Below are 21,016 nucleotides of genomic sequence, written 5' to 3'. Positions count from 1 at the left end.
ACTTTGGAGGAGAGATCGAGACAGACCATTGGCGGGGGGAGGACAACGTAAAAGACAAAGGAGACATGGAGTGAAGTGTACTGTGAAGTCTGTGATGCCATTGGAGGGGTCAGGGGAGACCGAAATGATGAAAAATTGTTGCTATGCCCCTGACAATGGAGCCTACCTTCCGCACTCAGACCAAATCACCCTATTATCTACTCACCAGAAATATAATCAGGAAAAAATACATTATACACGAGCTCAAGAAACATGATCAATCACTAAGAACATCAAAGCAGTATCTTTCGGCTACTAACACATTGACAATTCGCATTGTTCTCGAAAACCCAGTTGCTTCTCAAATGACATACAGTAACGAGTCATTACCACCACGACTATCAAAGAAGGCTATACTCAGACAGCAGATGAGTATTTAACATTATGAATTCAAGTCTCATTATTTGATCACTTGTTCCTTATCAAGAAAAAGTCAGGATTCTAATCCGACCACTGATGTTTTTCTTTTTTTGTGACTCACAAGGTATGTAGCTCTGCAGTTATTCCCTTCATCATTGGTGTTGTTGGAACAATATAAACCTAATGGACCGCGTACAAATTGATTAAGTGATAAGAGATTTCTGTAAGTGAATGGATATGAGAGCTTTGACCTACTATGCAGCTTGGTTACTGTGCCTTTCAACCATGCGAGTCATCCTGATTGTCCCTTAACTCAACCTCGAAAGAAATAATAAAGACATGCCAGAGTTGCGGCATCTATGGAGGAGGAGGAGTCATCTTAGGTTGCATCAAATGCAACTTCTTTTTGGGCTTATTTTTCGCCATTCTACCATTAAAGTAAGACTTTACAGGTATGATGAGTACCCACTCACTCTTTGTTGGAGGAAAAGACCAAAAAAAAAAACAAATATTGGTTCGACATTTATAAAGACGAGTCACTTTGCATGTTTGCTAGGGAATATCAAGTATGCCAAACGAGGAGGAGATGGTGGAACAAAATGATAGAATTGAATGGGAACAATCCATGGTTTTCAAATAGAAAATGAAACATTTGTTACATACCGAAAATTGGATTAAGATGTCAGAGATAATAATATAATACATCAGAATGATGAAGAAAGTGACCACGAGGTGCTTCCTCACTACATTCTCAGCCTTCATCACTGAATGCAACCACAATGACCTCTCACATCAAAGTCTCGAGATCCAACGATCAAAGCAAAGCTTAATGGTAATGCAATGACATGAAACCACAACAATGAGCGGAAGAACTCTAAAGTTTCTAGCGGTTAGCATACAAATTCAGGGGAGTTATGAACATTAGTACTGATGTTTCTAGCTGTTCACATGCAAATAGAAATGTAAAACAAATAGATAACTGAGGAGAGTTTGGGTGGAGCTGTCGGAGTATGATCCTTTGCTGGAGTGTGCGTGTGTGGCGGTTGTAGGTGCGAGATCATGGTACGGGCCAAAGACGCGAGAGAGAAGGAGCAGCTTACGGCGTTTGTGATGGGTTTGGACAAAGATCTAAGCTATGTGACAAGGCATATCATGCTCATGAATCCAAGTCCTTCTCTTGACCGAGCCTACGGTTTGGTTGCCCGAGCTGAATTGGACAAGAAGAAGAGCAGACGCTGAAGAACCTTGGAAGTAGGTCTATGATCATCACATTTTTTTATCTATTTTATTTTTATGCTACTCTTCTTTAAATCGTGGTACAATGTCATATGGCTACCGGTTAGCATACAAGCTCAGTGGAATTGTTAACATGTTTGATACTCTAGTTTTTATTTAATCAAATCATTAAAATTCTAGTTTTTATAATGTTTAAGATGACAAAAGGGGAGAGAAACAATAAAGAAATGATTTCATTTTTTATTTTAAAAAAAAAAACAAATAGACTAGATGTGATTTTGATAGAGCTTTGACTAATAAATATCAGCGGCCAGCCTCAATGTGCAACCTTGCTACATTCTTGATGCTATCATAGCCAATACTACTACTATCCCCTTGCGCTGATATGATTTGAACACCGACCAAGTGCTCAGTCTCCTCAGGGTACTGATCCGACCACTGATGTTTGGCTTTTGCAACTCTCAAGCCCTCAAGCTCTGCAGCTACTTCCTTCATCTTTGGCCTTTCTTCTCCCATCAGTCTTGTACACTCAACAGCAATTCTTGCAACTTCCTTGATCTCCCTATTGTTATCCTCGGTCATCACTTTCACATCAATAACCTCATGCAACCTGTTCTCTTTCATGGCAGAAGCAACGTAATTGACCAGATGTTTTGACTGTTGTGGCCTTTCAAAGCATAATGCCTTTTGACCTGAGAGAAGTTCCATGAGGACTACCCCAAAGCTATAAACATCACTCTTTTCATTCAACAACCCAGTGTTGTAGTATTCTGGGTCTAAGTAGCCTAGAGTTCCTTGCACCATGGTTGTGAGCTGCTCTTTATCCATCGGTATTAGTCTTGAAGCACCAAAGTCAGCTACCTTTGCAGTTAAGTTTTTGTCCAGGAGAATATTAGCAGTCTTGACATCTCGGTGGACGATTGGAATAGAAGCAGAGGAGTGAAGGTATGCAAGAGTTCCAGCAATTTCCACGGCTATCCTCAGGCGGTGTTCCCATGTAAGAGAAGGACCAAACAAGGAACCGTGCAAGTGATCCGAAAGGGTGCCACTGTTAATGAACTCATAGACTAGCAATGGAACTTCAGTCTCTAGACAGCAGCCCAAGAGTTTGACGACGTTCCTATGGTTGATTTGTGAAAGAACTAGCACTTCGTTGATGAACTGCTCAACTTGGCTGTTGTCTCCAAGCCGAGCTTTCTTTATAGCAACTATGGAGTTGTCTGGTAATATACCTTTGTAGACAGTTCCTTGGCCTCCCTGGCCTAGGATTCTGCTTTCTTCATAACCATTAGTTGCCTCCTTCATGCCTTCTTCCGTAAAGATTCTTATATTATAATTTGATGTCCCTCCTCCTGAGAGTCTCTGCATTAACATGCCGCCACCATTTTGTTGGAAGAATTTTTGTCGGAGTTCAGCTGTCTTCCGATGCTTCATTCTCTGTTGTACGCAGCTAACGACAAGCAGGATGGACAAGAAGCCGATGGTTGTTCCTGATCACATCACACGTAGATGCTTAGATCTTGAAGACAATAAGTGAGTGGAGCTATAAGCCCAGAGGGAAGCTTACCAAGAAGAATGGTAGCCCATCCAAAGTCTTTACGCTTGCAACTCATAGTGGTTGTATCTAAGCGGTAACCAGATTTGCACTTACAATAGAAGCCTCCATCCTTGTTTCTACAGGTGCTGGGATCCGAACAGTTATGTTTATGGATAGTACTAGTACACTCATTGATGTCTGGCACAAGGAAATAGAGCATAAGAGATGTATCAAGGAAACAATGAACTCTACAAAATAAAAGACAAAACCGATTTGAGGTGTACCTCGGCAGCCGTGTTCATTTGAAAGGTAAGGATTCCCTTCAAAACCTTCTAAACATTTGCAGTTATACCCGGTTCCACGAGTAGAATTGAAGCATAGGCTGTTAGACATACTGCATATGCTTTTGTTTCCAACTTGCTCGCATGTCTGGTTTCCAATAGACCAATCCAGTACCAGAGGGAACTGGCTGACATTCCGTAGATTCCTTAGATCTCCCAAAGCATCAAAGTGGAAAGTATCACTTTCAGCGAGAAAGGCATATGTGCAAGGATTAAAGTCAAACACAGAAGTCATGTTATCCAAACGAGATGGGCGAGTTAGGAAAAGGTAGCTACCCAACGGGTCAGAGACATCTGTCCTGCAGCAACCTGCACCATTACAGTCTCCATTTACCGCCGGTGGAGAGTCACATGCTGACAAGCATCCAGTTGAGTAGTTTTGCGTTCCAAAAGTGCTCAGAAGTGCTAAAGCGTTACAGCCTACTACATTAAACTTGTTCTTGCCGGAGAGAGATAAATTACCCAGCCTGTAACTTTTGTGACGGTAAGTACTCACATTTCCTTGGCTATTGTAGCAAGTGTAGGAAATATTATTCCAGCCGCGTAGTTCCCCACTGTGAGAAATGTTGATGACTTCAAGGTTACGTCGAAAGAATAGCTTCTCTTTGTCGCTACAGGTGAGTTTGAAACTAGGATCGTCGGCATAGTAACAACCTGGAGAAGTGCCAAAAGGGTACTCAACTGTGACGTTGCCACAACTAGTTTGGCAATCCTTGAGAGGTTGCCCACTGATCAGCTGCGTATATGCAAGGTAGAAAAAAACAGCCACCAAGAACACACCATGCACCTTCATCTCTCTCTCTCTAACTGTGTTCCCTCTTTTGAATTTAATTTGTCTCATCTGGTTGAGCCTTTTTATTATAAGAAACAAACCCATGTACATACAATGTTTTCCTCACTCGTTTTTCAAGAAATCACGAGACTAAAGTTTAAAAAGACCATGTCAATGTAACACGCAAGGAGAGAACGTTAAAATATGTTTCATCTCCCTACGTGACCGTTATCTTCAGGTCAAACAGTGACAACTTCTTCATGTACCCCTCCTTTCCAGTGGCGGTGGCAGGCCTAGGATTTGCTTAACATGGCTTATTCCCTAATTTTATCTCTAATTTAATGGGGTCAAAATAAAAATGTCAATTAACAACAACAAAGGTAATTTTCAAGCAAAATACAATTCTTAATTTGACCATTCCACTAGAAGGAAAACGATGAACATGTCCTTTAAGCGTACGACCAGTTCTTTCCTCATCCCTCTGTTTACTCTTCAAAAAGAACTTTCTTATAAGCTTTTATACATATAACATATCCAACCCAAAGAAGCCAAAGCTATTCCAAGAAACCGCGAGAAAAAAAGTGTTTATTGAATCTGAAAAATAGACTGTCAATTTGATGATTTTGGCAGACCCATACATAGAGATTTATCGGGTCTTACTGAGATAATTGTCAACTATGTAAAAAGAGATCATATTGTTTTAACAGAAACAAATTAAAAGGTTTGATACGGTCAAGCATGATAGATAACACAACAACAAGAGCAATCTTCTGCAACAAGAATGATAGGTTAACTTAGAAAAGGCTTATACTAATAATTTTAGACGATTAAAGAAACGTAATGATGAGATAAGATGTGGATCAAATATGAAGTTTGAAGCAAATGAGCCATATTTTAGTTAGTTACCACCACACCAAGCAACAGACATGAATCATATGGTTAACATGCTTTATACTTGGGCATACATACTTCCCAACGGGTGCATTAAGAAGGTGGAAAAGAGCTGCTCTGCTTTCTTGTGGTCTTGACAGGACTAAGCACAAGAAAAGAAAATCCTAGTGTACCGACTAACGATCACCGTCCTCAAAACATTTGTAATCATGACCATGGATCCTTTTCCGTCTCTTATCAAGTATCAACCCTAAGCTTATGCTCTTGTTCACCAACAAGAATGTGAAGATTATCTTCGTTTCGAAGATCTAGGAAGCAATGATCATTACATCCTCTCTGTGATTCTTTTGATGCTTTCTTTAATAGAAAATGAAACATTTGTTACATTCTAAAATTTGATTAAGATGTCAGACAGAGATAATAATACATCAGAATGATGGAGAAAGTGACCGAGTGGTGCTTATACTAAACAATCCTTCCTCACTACAATAACACAAAACTAGTCTTCATTTAGCGAAGCTATATATACCAATCAAGAAAGGAAAAAAACAAAAAGCTAACTCCGTTATAACTCAACACCCAGCTCCCTTTGTTTCAACTCCAGTCCCATCCTATCATTCTCAAGTTTCATCCTCTCATTCTCCATCCTCATTCTCTCTAGCTCTTGATCCCTTTTCTTGCTAAACCTCTCCCACCTGAATCTCTGTTTCTCCAATTCCAGCAATTCAACTTGAATCTGAAGCTTCTGCTCTTCTAGCTGGAGAGTCCTAGACTCAATCAACTGCTTCTGAACAGAAGCTGATCTCCCACTCTCAGCCCCACCTTGAGGAAGAGCCAAAGTGACCTTATTGCATTCCAGAGAATTCACATGGCCCTGATGATCAACACCTTCATGGCTATGGCTATGGCTCTGTCTCGCCCTCTTCAAAGGACCACCAACAACCCTACAATCCCCATGGTCAACATCATCATCATGCTCATCACCTTCCCCATCATGATCCTCATCATCAAGATCCTCAACTCGATGCTGATCATCTCTGCTTCTAAGCGCAACCTGAAGCGAGCGCTGCAAAGCAAAGTCATGAGGCAAATGCAACCTGTTCCCATTGTGGTAAGAACACATCTCCTCATAGAACAACTGCTTAGAACTCATGATTTTTCTCACATCATCCTTCTCTTTATCATTCAAATACCCAATAGAATCCAAAAGCTTAGGATTCTCAACAACCTGACAAGACGTTCCTCTACCAAGCATATCGTTAAGCTTCTTATACCGTTTATTCAAATCATTAAACTTATCCTCACACTGCTGAGGCGAGACATGATAGCCTCTCTCGGACATGACTTTGGAAACAGACTTCCACTTGCCCTTTTTCTGTAAAGCCGCAAACTTTCTTCTACTCCCACCATCCATAGACGAGTCATCACCTATATAAGACACAGCAGTTATCAATAGCTTCACCATCTTATCAGTCCACTTCACTCTCTGCCATGGAGACCCTTTAGTTGCTTCCTCGTTGAAACTTGGTTGTTCATCATCATCACTCTCTCTTTCGCCTTTATGTTGCTCAGACAAGTGATGACCACAGGTTTGTCCTGAAACCATAGCAAAGGGAAGACCTTGGAGATGCTGGCTCATGGGGCCTTGAAGATCGAATCCTCCGTAGGAAGAAGCTCCACCACGAACCGCAACTCCTTGAGGAAGCTTCCCGTCCATTACTCACACACCCACCACCTTAAATCGATTCCTACGCGAGAAAAACTCGTCAGAGAAGATCAGTGAATGGTAAAGTATAAACCTTTTTATCAACTGAATGCGAAATCTCAAGTGATTGTACGAAAAGGTCGAGACTTTAGTGGTGGAATCAAGATCAGGATGAAGAATACTAAGCGGGCGAATGTGAGAGATGAGTAAAGGAGAAAGGAAGTAAAACTCACTGACGAAAGTTTCGAACTTGCTTCGTCTTCTCCGGTCAGCTTCCTCTCTCTCTCTGTGAGGATATGCCAAAAAAGCTTCTCTTTTGTGTGAAAGTTTATTTTCTTTTCAAGTCCAAACTTCTGGCAAATTTATTATTTTAGCTCCACTATTTCTTTATTTTATTATAATTATAAATTTAACTTTATTGAAATGACAAAGTGATGCCTTGTGATTGGACTTTGGTAATTTGTATGGTTGAGGAATTCCACTATATAATCATCGTTTCTTTTTCTATTTAGATTATTTGAATTGTCTTTGATACAAACCCTATTCGAAAATGCGGAATAGGGGTTTTATCATTATTAAATAATTATAATTAGCTAACCCACCTAAGCGCGGTTCGGAGGTTGTTCGTGGCGATTTTATTCAAATCGGTGTAGCTATGCGTTGACCCGCGTTGACCGCCTAAGTTTTTTTTTTTTACGTCCGTGTAAGTTAAAACATAGTTGATTATTTTTTATTCATTATTGACAGATTTTGTGTAGTTATTCATTATTAAATAATTATAATTAGCTTTTTTTTTTTAACACCAAATTATCATTAACTTTAAAAAGACAGACTCAAGCCCCCGAAGGAGAAATAGTTGAAGTAGCATTACATAGTGCGAACTTAGCAAGCTGATCAGCGGGAAAATGGTCTATTCCTCTATGAACTAATTGTTCCCGGCTTTTTCACACACGGATTTTTAAGTCATGTCAAAAACCACATGAAAAACAGAAAAGTGGTTTATTTTCCTATGAACTAGTTTTTCCTGGTTTTTGATACACGAACTTTTAAACCATGTCAAAAAGCACATGAACAACTCTATTTTGTTAATAACATACACAAACTATCGATTTTTAAACTAATTCCCCTAAAACCGTAAATGGTGTTATTTAAATGTTAACTAGGTTTGTGATGGGTGGAGAGCCGGTTTAATTTGGATTGATAAATATTATGTAGTTTTATCCTTCTTCTCATTTTTTTTTGTCAACTGTTCTTCTTTTTCAGAAATAGTTTTACTATTCGTCATCAATTGGAGATAAAATTTATTATTCTGCAGAAGAATAAAACGTTTTACATGATGCATAAAGAAAGAAAAGCAGCAACTACTAGGCCTGGGACTTTTATCCGAGATCCGGATTCGATCCGAGATTCGATCCGGATCCGATCCGAAAATCCAGATATCCGGAGGGGCCGAATCCGGATCCGGATAGTAAAATGTTGGATCCGTCAAAGGCGGATCCGGATCCGGATATCTTAATTTTTAAGTCCGGATATCCGGATCCGTAAGTTTTATTAATAAATATTTCAAAAATAGTAATATCTATATATAAAAATTAATTTTATTTAATATATTTTCATTTTTATAATAATATATATAAATTTTATGTAAATTTTGTAATATTATACATAGAAATAATTAAAGATATTATATATATATTTTTAAAATTATTGTTAATATTATATATATATTAATATTATTTTTTATTTATTTTAAGGATCCAAATCCGGATCCGGATATCCGTCGGATATTACAATTTTTAGGAGGATATCCGACCCTCGGATATCCGAGAACCCCGGATCCGGATAAGGATAGTAAAATTATGGATCCGCCGGATAAGAATCCGGATCCGATACCTTAAAATTGCCTGGATACCCGATATGTCCCAGGCCTAGCAACTACTAGCTTACAATCTCCATGTATTCCCACAAGGAACTATAAAATCGGCGCAATATCCCCAACTGATGATGAAGAGTAAAACGATTTCTGAAAAAAGAGCAATTGACAAAAAAAAAAGTGTAAAACTACATAGTATTTTTTTTATCAACCCTAATTAAACCGGTTTTCCACATGTCATAAACCAAGTCAACATTTAAATTACACTGTTACAGTTTTAGGGGAATTAGTTAAAATAGATAGTTTGTGTATGTAATTCTAAAAATAGAGTTGTTCATGTGCTTTTTGGCATGATTTAAAAGTTCGTGTGTGAAAAAACCAGAAAAAATTAGTTCATAGGGGAATAAGCTATTTTCGTGTTGTTCATGTATTTTTTTGCATGGTTTAAAAGTTCGTGTGTCAAAAAGCCGGGAACAATTAGTATATAGGGGAATAGACCATTTTCCCGCTGATCAGCTGCTGAATTTGAAAGTCTAGCAACGAAATTAAAAGAAACAGAGGTAAAACAAAGCGATAGTTGGTCGATGTCCTGGATAATCCCGTAGAGATCAGCCGGAGGAGTCTTCGACGAAATTGCTGCTAAGAGCGATTGACAATCTGTGTTGAAACAGATTCTAAAGTAGGCCCGTGCTTGGGCTGTAAGTAATGCCCATCGAAGGGCTAAAGCTTCCGCAGTGAGTGATGAAGATACGTGGCGTTCCACCCGACTTGTCTGGTAGTCAATAACTCCAGATCTTGATTTAAAAACACAACCGAAACCTGCCAGGTTAACATCTGTCTGCCATGCTGCATCTGAGTAAAAAAAGAGACTGTTTAATAATTATAATTAGCTATCAAACCCAAAAAAAACATATACATACTATATTTAGGGATTTTTTTCGTACTATACCCACCATTTACAAATAAAAAAAAGAAACTGTTTAAAATTATATATAAAAAATTATATAATTATGTCTAAGAACTTGTATCATCATGTTTAAATTTAGCTAAATATATTATTAATATAGTAAATTGTATTTAAAATTAAGTCCGCGTAATTCTCGAGTACTCTCTAATTTGTCGGTAATTCGCTAGATCCGGAATTACCGTCTGACTAGCGCGTAGCATAGTTCCGAAGATGGGATCCAACTGATCCTCGTTGATTGTTGGACAGAAATATTATTCCATGATACCAGTTGCACTTAAACAATTATTACTATTATTTTTCTATAAAGCTAATCAGATAAATAAAGTAATAAACTAGTTAAAAGATTCTGACCTTTTAGAAAAAAGAAAAGGACAAATGGTTTTCTCAAAATTTTGACGTTGATTGGATAAAGAATGTGATATATCTGAGGCGGCCAGAAGGTTCTCCAATCAGATACAAGCACGGAGGAAATTTAAAAGTGAGATCAGCTTTTTCATAATGTTGCATAGGATTTACTCTTATATTCATGCATGAAATTATTAGGTTTATGGAATTGCTTAATTGTATTGATCACTTTAGATATACATATATAGTTAGAGTACAAGGAAGATTATGGAAAACTAATATATAGAAGTAATGACTTAGCCGATAGAGCCTAACTATATGCTATCTAATATATAACACATCCCCACAACACAGATGGTCGTTAGAGAGTCCGATCTTGACCAGCATTGAGTCGAACAGAGGACGAGGTAGGGGTTTAGTGAGAACATCAGCTAGTTGGTCATGAGATGAGACGTGAGATACGCGTAGCTGTCCTGCTTGAATGTATTGTCCGACAAAGTGATAGTCGAGGGCCAAATGTTTCATCCTGGAATGGAAGACCGGATTTTCCGCCAAGTATGTTGCCCCAATATTATCACAATATATAACCGGTGTTGTTGGAGATTTGATACCGAGTTCTTGCATCAGAGATTTAACCCAGCAGACTTCAGCTGTTGTAGATGCCAGAGATCGATAATCCGCTTTTGTGGATGAACGGGAAACTCCGGTTTGTTTCTTTGAGCACCATGCTATCGGGTTTCGTCCAAGATAGACGATGTATGCACCTGTCGATGTATAGTCGTCTTTGTTGCCTGCCCAGTCCGCGTCCGTGAAAGCATGAAGGCTTGGTGTGTTTTGATTGTTGTTGTTGCGGCGCCAGTGTTGATTGTTTTTGTTGTGGTTGGGGCGAATGTCAGCAGCATGAGCAACAATCGGTGTGACCTGAGTAGACTCACTGGCCATGATGGTGGCTTCACGGTTAAGCAACCGCTCATGTAGTCTGCTTTAGCCTTGATGGAGAGAAGATACTCGCTGATTGTCTTAGTGCCCTTGACACATCGTTTGATCTGAAGTTTGAGCTGTCGTATGTATCCACGAGAGGCGTTCCTAAAATTTGTTGCAAGAGTGTTCCATACGTCTTAGGTCGTGTTTGCGCTGGTGACAACAGACAGGACCTACAGAGAGATCGAGCCGATCATGGAGCTGTAGAGAAGGTGATCTTATCGTCTCCAAGGTGCGTGTGCGGGATTTGGAGAAACAACTCCATTCACCATGATTTTTGAAGGTGGAGCCGTATTAGTCTCCTCAATGAAGTGTTGAAGCTCGTGGCCTTCAAGTAACACACGAACTTGGCGGCTCCACATCACATAGTTGAGATGTGTTAGTTTGGTGACACTTGACATGTTAACCGAGAGAATGGTACTCTGTGGATCTTGTGTGTTGACAGAGGTTCTTTCAGCAGTTGATTCTAACATAGTTGAGAGAATTAAGAACTAGGTTGAAGAAACAGAGGAAGAAGACGATAGAGAGAGGCAGAAAAGAATAAAAAGAGCCTAAAGCTCTGATACCATATTAGGTTTATGGAATTGCTTAATTGTATTGATCACTTTAGATATACATATATAGTTAGAATACAAGGAAGATTATGGGAAACTAATATCCCCTATATATTAATCCTGGAGCATTACAACATATTTTTATAACCACATGTCATCACGAAAATGATTTTTAGAATTGCTAGAAAAATAAGTTGGTTCATATAAACATATACTATGTTTTTTTATTAAACTAACTATCAAATTAATTAGTAATGTACAAAATTATATTTTTTGTTTCCTTAAATAAAACCTACAGAATTACCTAATATGGTTAACATATATATGACAATTAATGATTATGAATAATACATATTTGATAACAATTTTTCTAACCTCTCTTTTTTCTGTTTAATTTTATACTATTAAAAGAAATTAAACAATCACATTAAGCATATAATAAAAAAAAATAGATTTTTTCTGATATGTTATATTTTGAATTTTTAAAAACGACTATAAATTACAAAAAATAGTAAAAGTCTCACATTGAAAATTTTGTGATCAATGGTTTAACTTTTTTTTGTTCAAGCAAGATACAAATGATGATCATACATCGTAGAGATGGGCGTTCGGATACACGTTCGGGTTCGTATCGGGTATTTCAGTATAAAAGTATAAAACCCGTTCTGATATTTCTACACTTCGAATCGGGTTTGGGTATTTTATGTTCGGGTTCGGATATTTTGGGCCGGGTTCGTATATTTAAATTTTGAAGAAAAAATAAATAAATGATTCATTGTTTAAGTTTTTGTATTTAAAATATATTTTAACTGATTTTCAAATTTTTTAAAAAATTAAACTATTAATAGGTTTGAAGATAAAACTTTAAGAATTGAAAGACACTAATTTAGTTGTTGTTTTGAAAATTTAGATGCAACTTTTGTTAATGCAAGAAACAAGAGCTTGATATATATTTTAAGTGAGTAGCAAATAATTTTGTCCATAATTATATGTATATTATCTAATTTTGAGCAATAAGCATCATTAATATAAATATTTTGAATAAAATAAGAGAAGTAAACTAGAAATATATGGTTAAGTATACTTATATTTGGTTATCTTCGGATATCTATTTGGGTTCAGATATTACCCGTATGGATTCAAATATTACCTGAAATGGTGAAATAAGTAATTTGCTTTGTTGTTTAAGAATTAGATGATTTTTAGATCGAAATGGTGAATATATACTAGACAAACATTTATATATCGAGTTTTCACTTATATATTCTATAACAGCTTAATATATTTGATTTGAACACTGATCTGTTAATATAGTTTGCCGGTGATTTTTTTCAAAATTTTGATTCTTAGATATGTATCTGGAGTGAAACTAATTTTTACAGATGTCCATTTTTTTAAATTGACACTTATTTAATTCACCGAATTCTTAGAAGAAGTTAAAAAAGAAACTTAACTCATATCAATAAAACAAAGACGAGAATGAAAGCACAATTTTATAGAGGTAGAAAATGAACCCACTTATGGAGAGTCAATAGTAAACAAATCAATGGTAGAAAACCTAATCCCCTTTCGTCATTATACAATCAATGTTGCCTATTTGGTTTTGGTGATTTGTGTCAGCCGCAAAACTTAACTTTCTTTTGTGCATACAACAACGATGATATATTTAAGAGACCAACATTTGCGATTTGTGTCAGCCGCAAAATTTAATTTTATTTTGTGCATATAAAGTCTTAAAAATAATTAAAATGAGATGTAATACGTTAACTCTTCGACAACGATGATATATTTAAGAGATCAACATTTGTATTCGTCATTTTATAATCGATAAAAATTGTAGTGTTGCAAAATGTTAAAACCATTTAATAAACAAATATTATTATAAAAATTCACTCCGCGCATGCGCGCGGATTATCATCTAGTACAGAAGTAATGACTCAGCCGTTAGAGCCTAATTATATGATATCTAATATATACTTTCCTTACAGAAATAAGTTGGAAATTCTGTATGATAATCTTTACCATATTGCATATAAATTATGTGTAGAACCAACTTTAAACTGTAATTTCTAATTCAACTCGGTACATGATTAGAACAAAGAGTGTATTTGGTTTCAAAAGTTAGAACGAGGAATACTGCAGGCAGAGCTATTCAATTTTTTAAAAAATGCAATTTTGTTACAAATTATAAGATGTTATGTTTATTACAGGGTCTAGAATAGTGTAGACAAAGCTATTTGTTGTGATTATTTACTACTTATTCTCTTGCTACAATAGAGAATTAGTACCACTTCTGCATAAACAACAACCAGAGTGTGTAACAAGAAGAGGCTAAAATGTTTTTTTCATCGACTCTTCTAAGAAACAAGAAAGTTACAGGAATAAATTTGCTATTTACTTTTACTGTAGTTGACTGGGTACTAGAAATATTGATTCAAGAAAAAGGGGTTAAGAGGAAGAACATTCCTTTTGCCATTGTACACTGTAGGTGTCCTTCTCTAACATGGAGAAGCAGCATTAGTAAAATAACTTAGCACATTAAACGTTATCATATTTTCTTTGTTTTTTCAATGTATAATCTTTTAATATTAACGTGTTCATGATTAATAGAAAACTAACATAATATACAAACAACACAACATAAAATAAAAACCAACACAACATAATATAGTTAAAATCTGTGCGAAACTTTGTGGTCGAATGGTAAAAATACAGATTTGAGATGCCAACACAGTTTATGTTCGATTCACTTGCTCGCGAAACTAAAATGTATCTTTTCTTTTGGCTTATTTGTATATTCAGAAAGAATGTATATGCAAAACTGCACATATACCTCCTTCAAGATTAATTTTAATCCCTCCATAAACACAAAATACTATAAGTTTTTCTTTTAAAAGTAGTTAAAATCTATTGATATAATATTATATCACTCTTAATTTCTTATAAACAAAAACATGCTTTATTGGGAGAAATATAATTTTGAACATATTATTAAAACATAGATAATATATATATATATACAAAAAGAATTACAGAAATAGTTAATATTAATACATGAAAGTTTATGGAATCAATAAAAAATTAAAAAAAATCTGAAAATCAGATAATACATATCTAAAGATTCCACATAATTTTAATAATCTTTCAACTTTAAAAATCTACCCAATCTACACAAATCAATCTCCCAAGATTTTATATCTATTTTATTGTTTTAATTAATAGAAAGAGTGAACAAATAACAAACTAAGAGCATCTCCAAAAGAAATTTTATAACTTCAAATATAGAATTTTTTTATCACCAAAAAGGAACTTCAAAACTTCAAATTTAGAATTTAGAATTTTGAGGAGTGAAACTTTAAATTTGAAGTTTCACTCTCAAAACTTCAAAATTTGAAGTTTTATCTTTTTATTTGCATTTTGGTCTTTATAATTAATTACACATCATATTTATAATTTTTATGTATTTTTCATTTATCGTTTTAATCCTTAAAATTTTTGTATCTCATAAATATTTCAGATTTTCTTTTATAAATTTAAGTTTTATACATAAAATTAAATTAAAGATTAAATAAGATTTATATTATTCTAAAACTAGAATTAGACAATACGAATATTATAAAATAAACTTAATTAAAGGTACATGAAGACATAATTATTACACAAAATTAAATATTTTACACTAATAATTTCGTAAATTTGCTTCGGATGTTCCAAAATCTTTAAAATATTGTCCAAAAAAATTTGTGTAACCGAAGATGAAGCATTACAAAAATAATTTTATGAAATATTGTGGTATTTTTATTACAGTTTAATATTTAATTATGTATTTCTATTTGTAATTTTATATTCTAGTATAATACTGTATTAATTGTTGTAATATTTTTATATATGTGCTACTTGTTTATATTTTTTTATTGATTTACATCAATTATAACAAATATAAAGACTATAGAATACAATACAAATAATTTTAAATTTAATTTTGAAGTTTTGTAAACTTTAAAATAAAAAAAGTGTTTTTTGGAGATGGTAAAACGCGTCGTTAAACTATTCAACCTAACCACCACACGCTTTCCTCACCTTATAAAAACGCGACAAAACCAATGCGCGTTAGAAACCCTAAAATCTCAAAACTTGTCTGCAACGAACGACCGACTTACTCATTCTCCGACAAACACAAGTCCTAATACTATTCGGAAACTTGTTTGCTGTTTACTTAAATCGTCCTTGTTTGTTTTGTCATAATATGAAGCGAAACCGATCAGAGAAAAAGGTAAATCTTCTTCTATATATTCATCTCTTTCTCTCGCTCTGATTGTTTGTGATTCGAGAAGCTGTTGAAATCTGATACTTTGATTGTATGCTTTTTGGTTAATCACAGAATATATTCATCTTTGAGTTTTATCAATGGATCGGAAGAACACGAGCGCGTGTAGAGGAGACGAAGATCATCCCTTTGCCTTGTCCTCCAAGGGAGGTGAAAACCCTAAGAATAAATCATATAATGTAAGGTTTGATCTGCTTGGTATTGAAGATTACGAGGAAGAGACAGGGGATGATGTTAATGTTGAATTGAGTGATGAGTTAATGCTTGGAATACAAGTTAACGAAGAAACTAATACTAAGAGTGATGATGTTGGGGAAACCTCGAGGAGTAAGAAAAAGAAGAAGAACAAGAGTGGAAAGACTCCACATAAAGAAGAAGATTTGGACAAGATTCTTGCAGAGCTTGGGATCACTCCTGTTTCACCAGCACAACCTGAGCTAGTTCCACCAGCAGAAGATGGCTCAAAGGATGGAGAAGAAGAGACTGTCGTGTCAGTTTCAGCGAAGAAAAGGAAAAAGAAGAAGGACAAGGACAATAAAGTGTCTGCTTCTTCCGTGGAAGCTAAGGATGGGCCATCACAGCCTCATAAGAAAGTTCCTAAACACATTCTAGAGATGCAAGAGATGGTTGCGCGGCGGAAAGAAGCTGAAGAGATGAAGAAGAAGGAAGAGGAAGAGAAGTTGAGGAAAGAGGAAGAGGAGCGCCGCATTCAGGAAGAGCGAGAAAGGGGAGCTGAAGAGATTAAACAGAAGAGGAAGATAAGGGAAAAGGAGAAGATGCTGAAGAAGAAGCAAGAAGGAGGGATTCTTACAGAGAAGCAGAAGAGGGACAAGGCTTACAAGAACAAGATGTTGTCTGACGCTGGAATGCTTCTTGCTTCGGATAAGAACACTGATTCTTCAAAGCGTCCCGTTTATGGCAACAAAAGAAAACCAGCTCGCGCAAAAGAAAACGACTCTGCTTCTGTCCTGACAAAAGAGAAACATGCAGATGTAGTACCTTCACCTGAGCCGGATAAGAAAGAAGAAGCTGGTGATGAGGAGGATGATTGGGAAGCAAAAAGTGATGATTCTGTTAATATAATGGGTGATTATGATGATGATGGGGAAGATACACCTTGGCTTGTGATTAAGAAAGAGATCAAAGACACTGCTTCAAAGGCCCATTATTCAGGTGAGGATAACTAATTAAACACTAGTTTCTTTTGTCCCTTGTCTGTTTTTTAATCTAATATTCAGTAGGTATCAATACAGGTCCTGTCACTGATAGACTAGCATTGAAGGCTGGAGTTTCGTGCAAGCCACAAAAATCTAAACCTAAAATGGATGATGCTACTAAAAGGAGTAATGACGACTCAGTAGTTAATGAAGTTGCTAAAGAAAGTCTTCGGTCTCCCATTTGCTGCATCATGGGACATGTTGATACTGGTAAAACAAAGCTGTTGGACTGCATCAGAGGAACAAATGTTCAGGAAGGAGAAGCTGGAGGTATCACTCAGCAGATTGGTGCAACTTATTTCCCTGCAGAAAACATCCGTGAGAGGACCAAGGAGTTAAGACCTGATGCAAAACTCAAGGTGCCAGGTCTATTGGTTATTGATACGCCAGGACACGAGTCATTCTCAAATCTACGGTCAAGGGGTTCAAACTTGTGTGACATTGCAATTCTAGTGGTTGACATAATGCATGGTCTAGAGCCACAAACCATAGAGTCTCTTAATCTTTTGAGAAAGAGGAACACAGAGTTCATTGTTGCCTTGAATAAGGTGAGGAGTTGTTGTCTTTCTGCTGGGATGTGTTTTTTTCCTCTCTCTCTCTCTCTATTGTTACTTTATTGTGGATGGCAATTTAAACCCTCTATTGCAGGTTGATAGGCTATATGGGTGGAAAACATGCAAGAATGCTCCTATAGAGAAGGCTTTGGCGCTGCAATCCAAAGATGTGGTTATTGAATTTAACATGAGGCTCACTCATGTAAGTTAATACGTCTAGAGGTTTTATATATATAACTATTTAGGGTGGATAAAGATGTGTATATATGTTAATGTTATAAACTATATTGTTTTATTGGTGTTTACAGGTTATAACCCAGTTCAAAGAACAAGGACTCAACACTGAGATTTATTACAAGAACAAAGAAATGGGAGACACTTTCAGTATTGTGCCTACTAGTGCTATCAGGTATGAAATTTTTTTTATTGTCTTTTCATTAATTATAGTTTAACTTAACATTGAGGTTAATGAGGTCAACCATCCAAACTAATGGCTTGCTTTTGAATAATGATATTTCAGTGGGGAAGGAATTCCAGATCTGTTGCTATATTTGGTTATGTGGTCTCAGAAAACAATGGTTGAGAAACTTACATTTGTTGACAAAGTGCAGGTTTGTATCTTTTCTCTTCAGGTAACGCATTAATTCTGCAATATTACAGCATTCTTATATTTTCTTGTAATGGCTGAACAGTGTACCGTCCTTGAGGTCAAAGTTATTCCAGGCCATGGTACAACAATTGATGTTATTTTGGTCAACGGTGTACTCCATGAAGGTGATCAAATCGTTGCTTGTGGGTCACAGGTATGTTGAAACTTCACCTTAACAGGTCGTGTGCCAAGTATATCAAAAGCTTGAAACTTAATGTTATCCTTTTCTGTTATTTAGGGACCAATTATAACAACTGTTAGATCATTATTGACTCCTCATCCCATGAAAGAGCTACGTGTGAAGGTACTTTTAGATAACCCTTTTCTTGCCTTCTTTTACTGTTATTCCTAGTGAGACATGGTTTGCGCTAATGAGCTTCCTTTTCAGGGTACATATCTGCATCATAGAAAAGTAAAGGCTGCGCAATGTATCAAGATTACTGCACAGGTAATTATCTCTTACATAACACCATAGTCTAAATTACTAGCATGCAAAAAAAAAAAAAAAACTAGCATGCACTTGTTCATTATTCTTTGAAATTTTAACATATCTGAACTTGTTTATAAAAGGGACTTGAACACGCCGTTGCTGGTACTTCCTTACATGTGATTGGACCTGATGTGGACATAGAAGAAGCCAAGAAAACTGCCATGGAAGATATGAAGTCAATCATGAGCTGGGTTGACAAAAGCGGTGAAGGAGTTTATGTACAAGCTTCAACGTTAGGGTCCCTGGAAGCATTACTAGAGTTCTTGAAGTCACCAGATGTGAAAATACCTGTCAGTGGTATTGGCCTAGGACCAGTGCATAAAAAGGATATCATGAAGGCCGGAGTAATGCTAGAGAAGAAGAAAGAGTACGCTACGGTTTTGGCTTTTGACGTGAAGATAACTACAGAGGCTCGTGAACTAGCTGACAACATGGGAGTCAAGATATTCTGCGCTGATATTATCTATCATCTGTTTGATCAGTTCAAGGGTTATGTCAAGGGTGTCCGAGATGAAGAAAGGAAAGAAACAGCATCTGAAGTAGTGTTTCCATGTGTCCTTAAGATTTTACCAAACAATGTCTTCAAAAGAGGAAACCCCATCATCCTTGGAGTTGAGGTCATCGATGGTATACTCAAGGTATTTATGCTATTTTCTCATCAGGTTCTCTATGTACACACACATTTCTTCTTGTTCTAAATTCTAACAATGGTCTTTCATGGTTTAGGTTGGAACTCCCATATGCTTTCTAAAAGAGATTGGGAAGTCGAGAGTGTTTCTGGATCTTGGTCGCGTTGCATCTATTCATAAAGACAAGAAGCCACTTGACGACGCCAAGAAAGGACAGCAGGTTGCTATTAAGGTATGAAAACATCCCTTTCTTCTCTTCATCACTTACCCTTTTTTCTTCGCCATCTTTTTGCATTTGAAATTGTAACAAAAAAAAAACAATGTTTGTTTATATCAGATCATTGCCTCTAACCCTGGAGAAGAGAAAACGTTTGGAGAGGACTTTGGTATAGAAGACGAGCTTGTCAGTCATATTTCTAGGAGATCCATCGACATACTCAAAACACTCTACAGGGTAAGTTTGACAAATCTCTCTTGTTCTCCAGGCTTTTTGTCGAAAATAATTGTTTTAAAAATTAATTGTGTGTTAATCATAACTCAAACTGAAACCCTAAAGCCTCCTGATTGCAGGATGAGTTGAAGAGCGAGTTCAAGCTTGTTTTGAAACTTAAAATGTTGTTCAAGATACAATAGGTTCCTCTTGCCCTCGGATTCATTTTCAAGCTAAGCATAGAGAGTTACACTGAAGATTTAAGAGGGACATGCTCGGTTTCCTTTGTTCTTGTAATCTTTGCTGATTTATTGTTTTTTCGGTTTTGATATTTTAGACATTTTCTAAATGTCTCTAGACATGTTATGCGATCAATTAACTCTCCCATTGTCGATTTAAAAGATTATATGCAGGCTAATACTATGGCGGAATGTTTTTCTCGTCTACTGTCATGTTTTGATGAATGTTGTGACAACCTGAATTTGCTATAGCCGCTAAATTTTTTATTTTTTTTGGAAACCTCTAAATTACTTTTAAGCACTAAGCAGTTAAGCACAATGAAAAGAAAACTAAAAGTATTTATTTACCTATTTTTCGACATCATAAAAAAGTGAGAACAGAACACAAAAAAGTATAATTCCACTGAACAAAAAGGAGATAACTTGAGTTCTCTGTATTGCTTTTTGTTTAATATATACTATGTTTCTAAATGCCACATGTTCCATTTTCCTTTTCACGAGGATGTGTGGGTTACTGGGTTTATACACAATCCAGCAGGTTTACGTTCACAAATTGGAATAATGCATATAACATTATAGAACACGACAATGCTTCCAATAGTATCATTGATTTGTCGTGACAAGTTTTTTTGTGGTCGAAGAGGCTAAAACTCTTATGTTATGGATCTGTTGTGTTGATATCGTTCTTCTTTTTGGGATGGAGCTCATTTGTGTTTGTAGTCTAAAGGAGTTTAATGTTGAGACGAAAAAAAAAATGTTGAGTATTAAAATAAAAGGGAGAAGCTTTCAACCAGCAAAGTCTACCAAAGTGAATGCTAACAAGGCTTGCCAGTATAAACAGTATTCGCGGAGCTACAGTAAAAACAGTCATATATTTTAC

The 21,016-nt window shown here is 36.1% G+C and overlaps 3 protein-coding genes across 4 annotated transcripts; 1 reads left to right on the top strand and 2 right to left on the bottom strand.

Annotated features, from left to right (window-relative positions):
• Positions 1–1,938: 1,938 nt before the first annotated feature.
• Positions 1,939–4,312, bottom strand: LOC106310805 (wall-associated receptor kinase 5-like). Its single transcript, XM_013748029.1, has 3 exons — positions 3,457–4,312; positions 3,203–3,370; positions 1,939–3,125 (listed from the first exon to the last, which is right to left on the bottom strand). The coding sequence occupies exons 1-3, from the start codon at positions 4,304–4,306 to the stop codon at positions 1,939–1,941; spliced, it is 2,205 nt and encodes a 734-aa protein (XP_013603483.1). The 5' UTR covers positions 4,307–4,312.
• Positions 4,313–5,519: 1,207 nt separating this feature from the next.
• On the bottom strand, positions 5,520–7,223 carry LOC106307934. The gene is made up of 2 exons (XM_013745031.1): positions 7,115–7,223; positions 5,520–6,924 (listed from the first exon to the last, which is right to left on the bottom strand). Exon 2 carries the CDS (start codon positions 6,891–6,893, stop codon positions 5,742–5,744), a length of 1,152 nt encoding a protein of 383 aa, XP_013600485.1. The 5' UTR covers positions 6,894–6,924; positions 7,115–7,223; the 3' UTR covers positions 5,520–5,741.
• An 8,507-nt stretch (positions 7,224–15,730) lies between these two features.
• On the top strand, positions 15,731–20,304 carry LOC106310323 (eukaryotic translation initiation factor 5B). 2 transcript variants are annotated; one of them, XM_013747557.1, is made up of 13 exons: positions 15,731–15,874; positions 15,983–17,101; positions 17,182–17,693; positions 17,794–17,901; positions 18,008–18,108; positions 18,220–18,310; positions 18,392–18,502; positions 18,587–18,652; positions 18,737–18,796; positions 18,919–19,476; positions 19,565–19,699; positions 19,805–19,921; positions 20,038–20,304. In XM_013747557.1, the coding sequence occupies exons 2-13, from the start codon at positions 16,009–16,011 to the stop codon at positions 20,098–20,100; spliced, it is 3,015 nt and encodes a 1,004-aa protein (XP_013603011.1). In that variant the 5' UTR covers positions 15,731–15,874; positions 15,983–16,008; the 3' UTR covers positions 20,101–20,304. The 2 variants fall into 2 exon arrangements, with proteins under 2 accessions (XP_013603011.1, XP_013603010.1); XM_013747556.1 differs by having other exon boundaries at positions 17,170–17,693.
• The last annotated feature ends 712 nt before the right edge of the window (positions 20,305–21,016 follow it).

The sequence above is a fragment of the Brassica oleracea genome, chromosome C8, assembly GCF_000695525.1.
Source record: "Brassica oleracea var. oleracea cultivar TO1000 chromosome C8, BOL, whole genome shotgun sequence".
In the NCBI taxonomy this organism is placed as follows: domain Eukaryota; kingdom Viridiplantae; phylum Streptophyta; class Magnoliopsida; order Brassicales; family Brassicaceae; genus Brassica; species Brassica oleracea.
Note: the sequence above shows the minus strand (reverse complement) of the source record. Positions and strands in the feature narration are given on the sequence as shown.

Coding starts and splice junctions, on each gene's coding strand:
- LOC106310805 (XM_013748029.1), bottom strand. CDS start 4,306: ATGAAGGTGCATGGTGTGTTCTTGGTGGCTGTTTTTTTCTACCTTGCA. Junction 3,371..3,456: donor AAATGAACACGGCTGCCGAG/GTACACCTCAAA, acceptor TCCTTGTGCCAG/ACATCAATGAGTGTACTAGT. Junction 3,126..3,202: donor ATGGGCTACCATTCTTCTTG/GTAAGCTTCCCT, acceptor TGATGTGATCAG/GAACAACCATCGGCTTCTTG.
- LOC106310323 (XM_013747556.1), top strand. CDS start 16,009: ATGGATCGGAAGAACACGAGCGCGTGTAGAGGAGACGAAGATCATCCC. Junction 18,653..18,736: donor TGAAAGAGCTACGTGTGAAG/GTACTTTTAGAT, acceptor CTTCCTTTTCAG/GGTACATATCTGCATCATAG. Junction 18,797..18,918: donor GTATCAAGATTACTGCACAG/GTAATTATCTCT, acceptor TGTTTATAAAAG/GGACTTGAACACGCCGTTGC.
- LOC106307934 (XM_013745031.1), bottom strand. CDS start 6,893: ATGGACGGGAAGCTTCCTCAAGGAGTTGCGGTTCGTGGTGGAGCTTCT.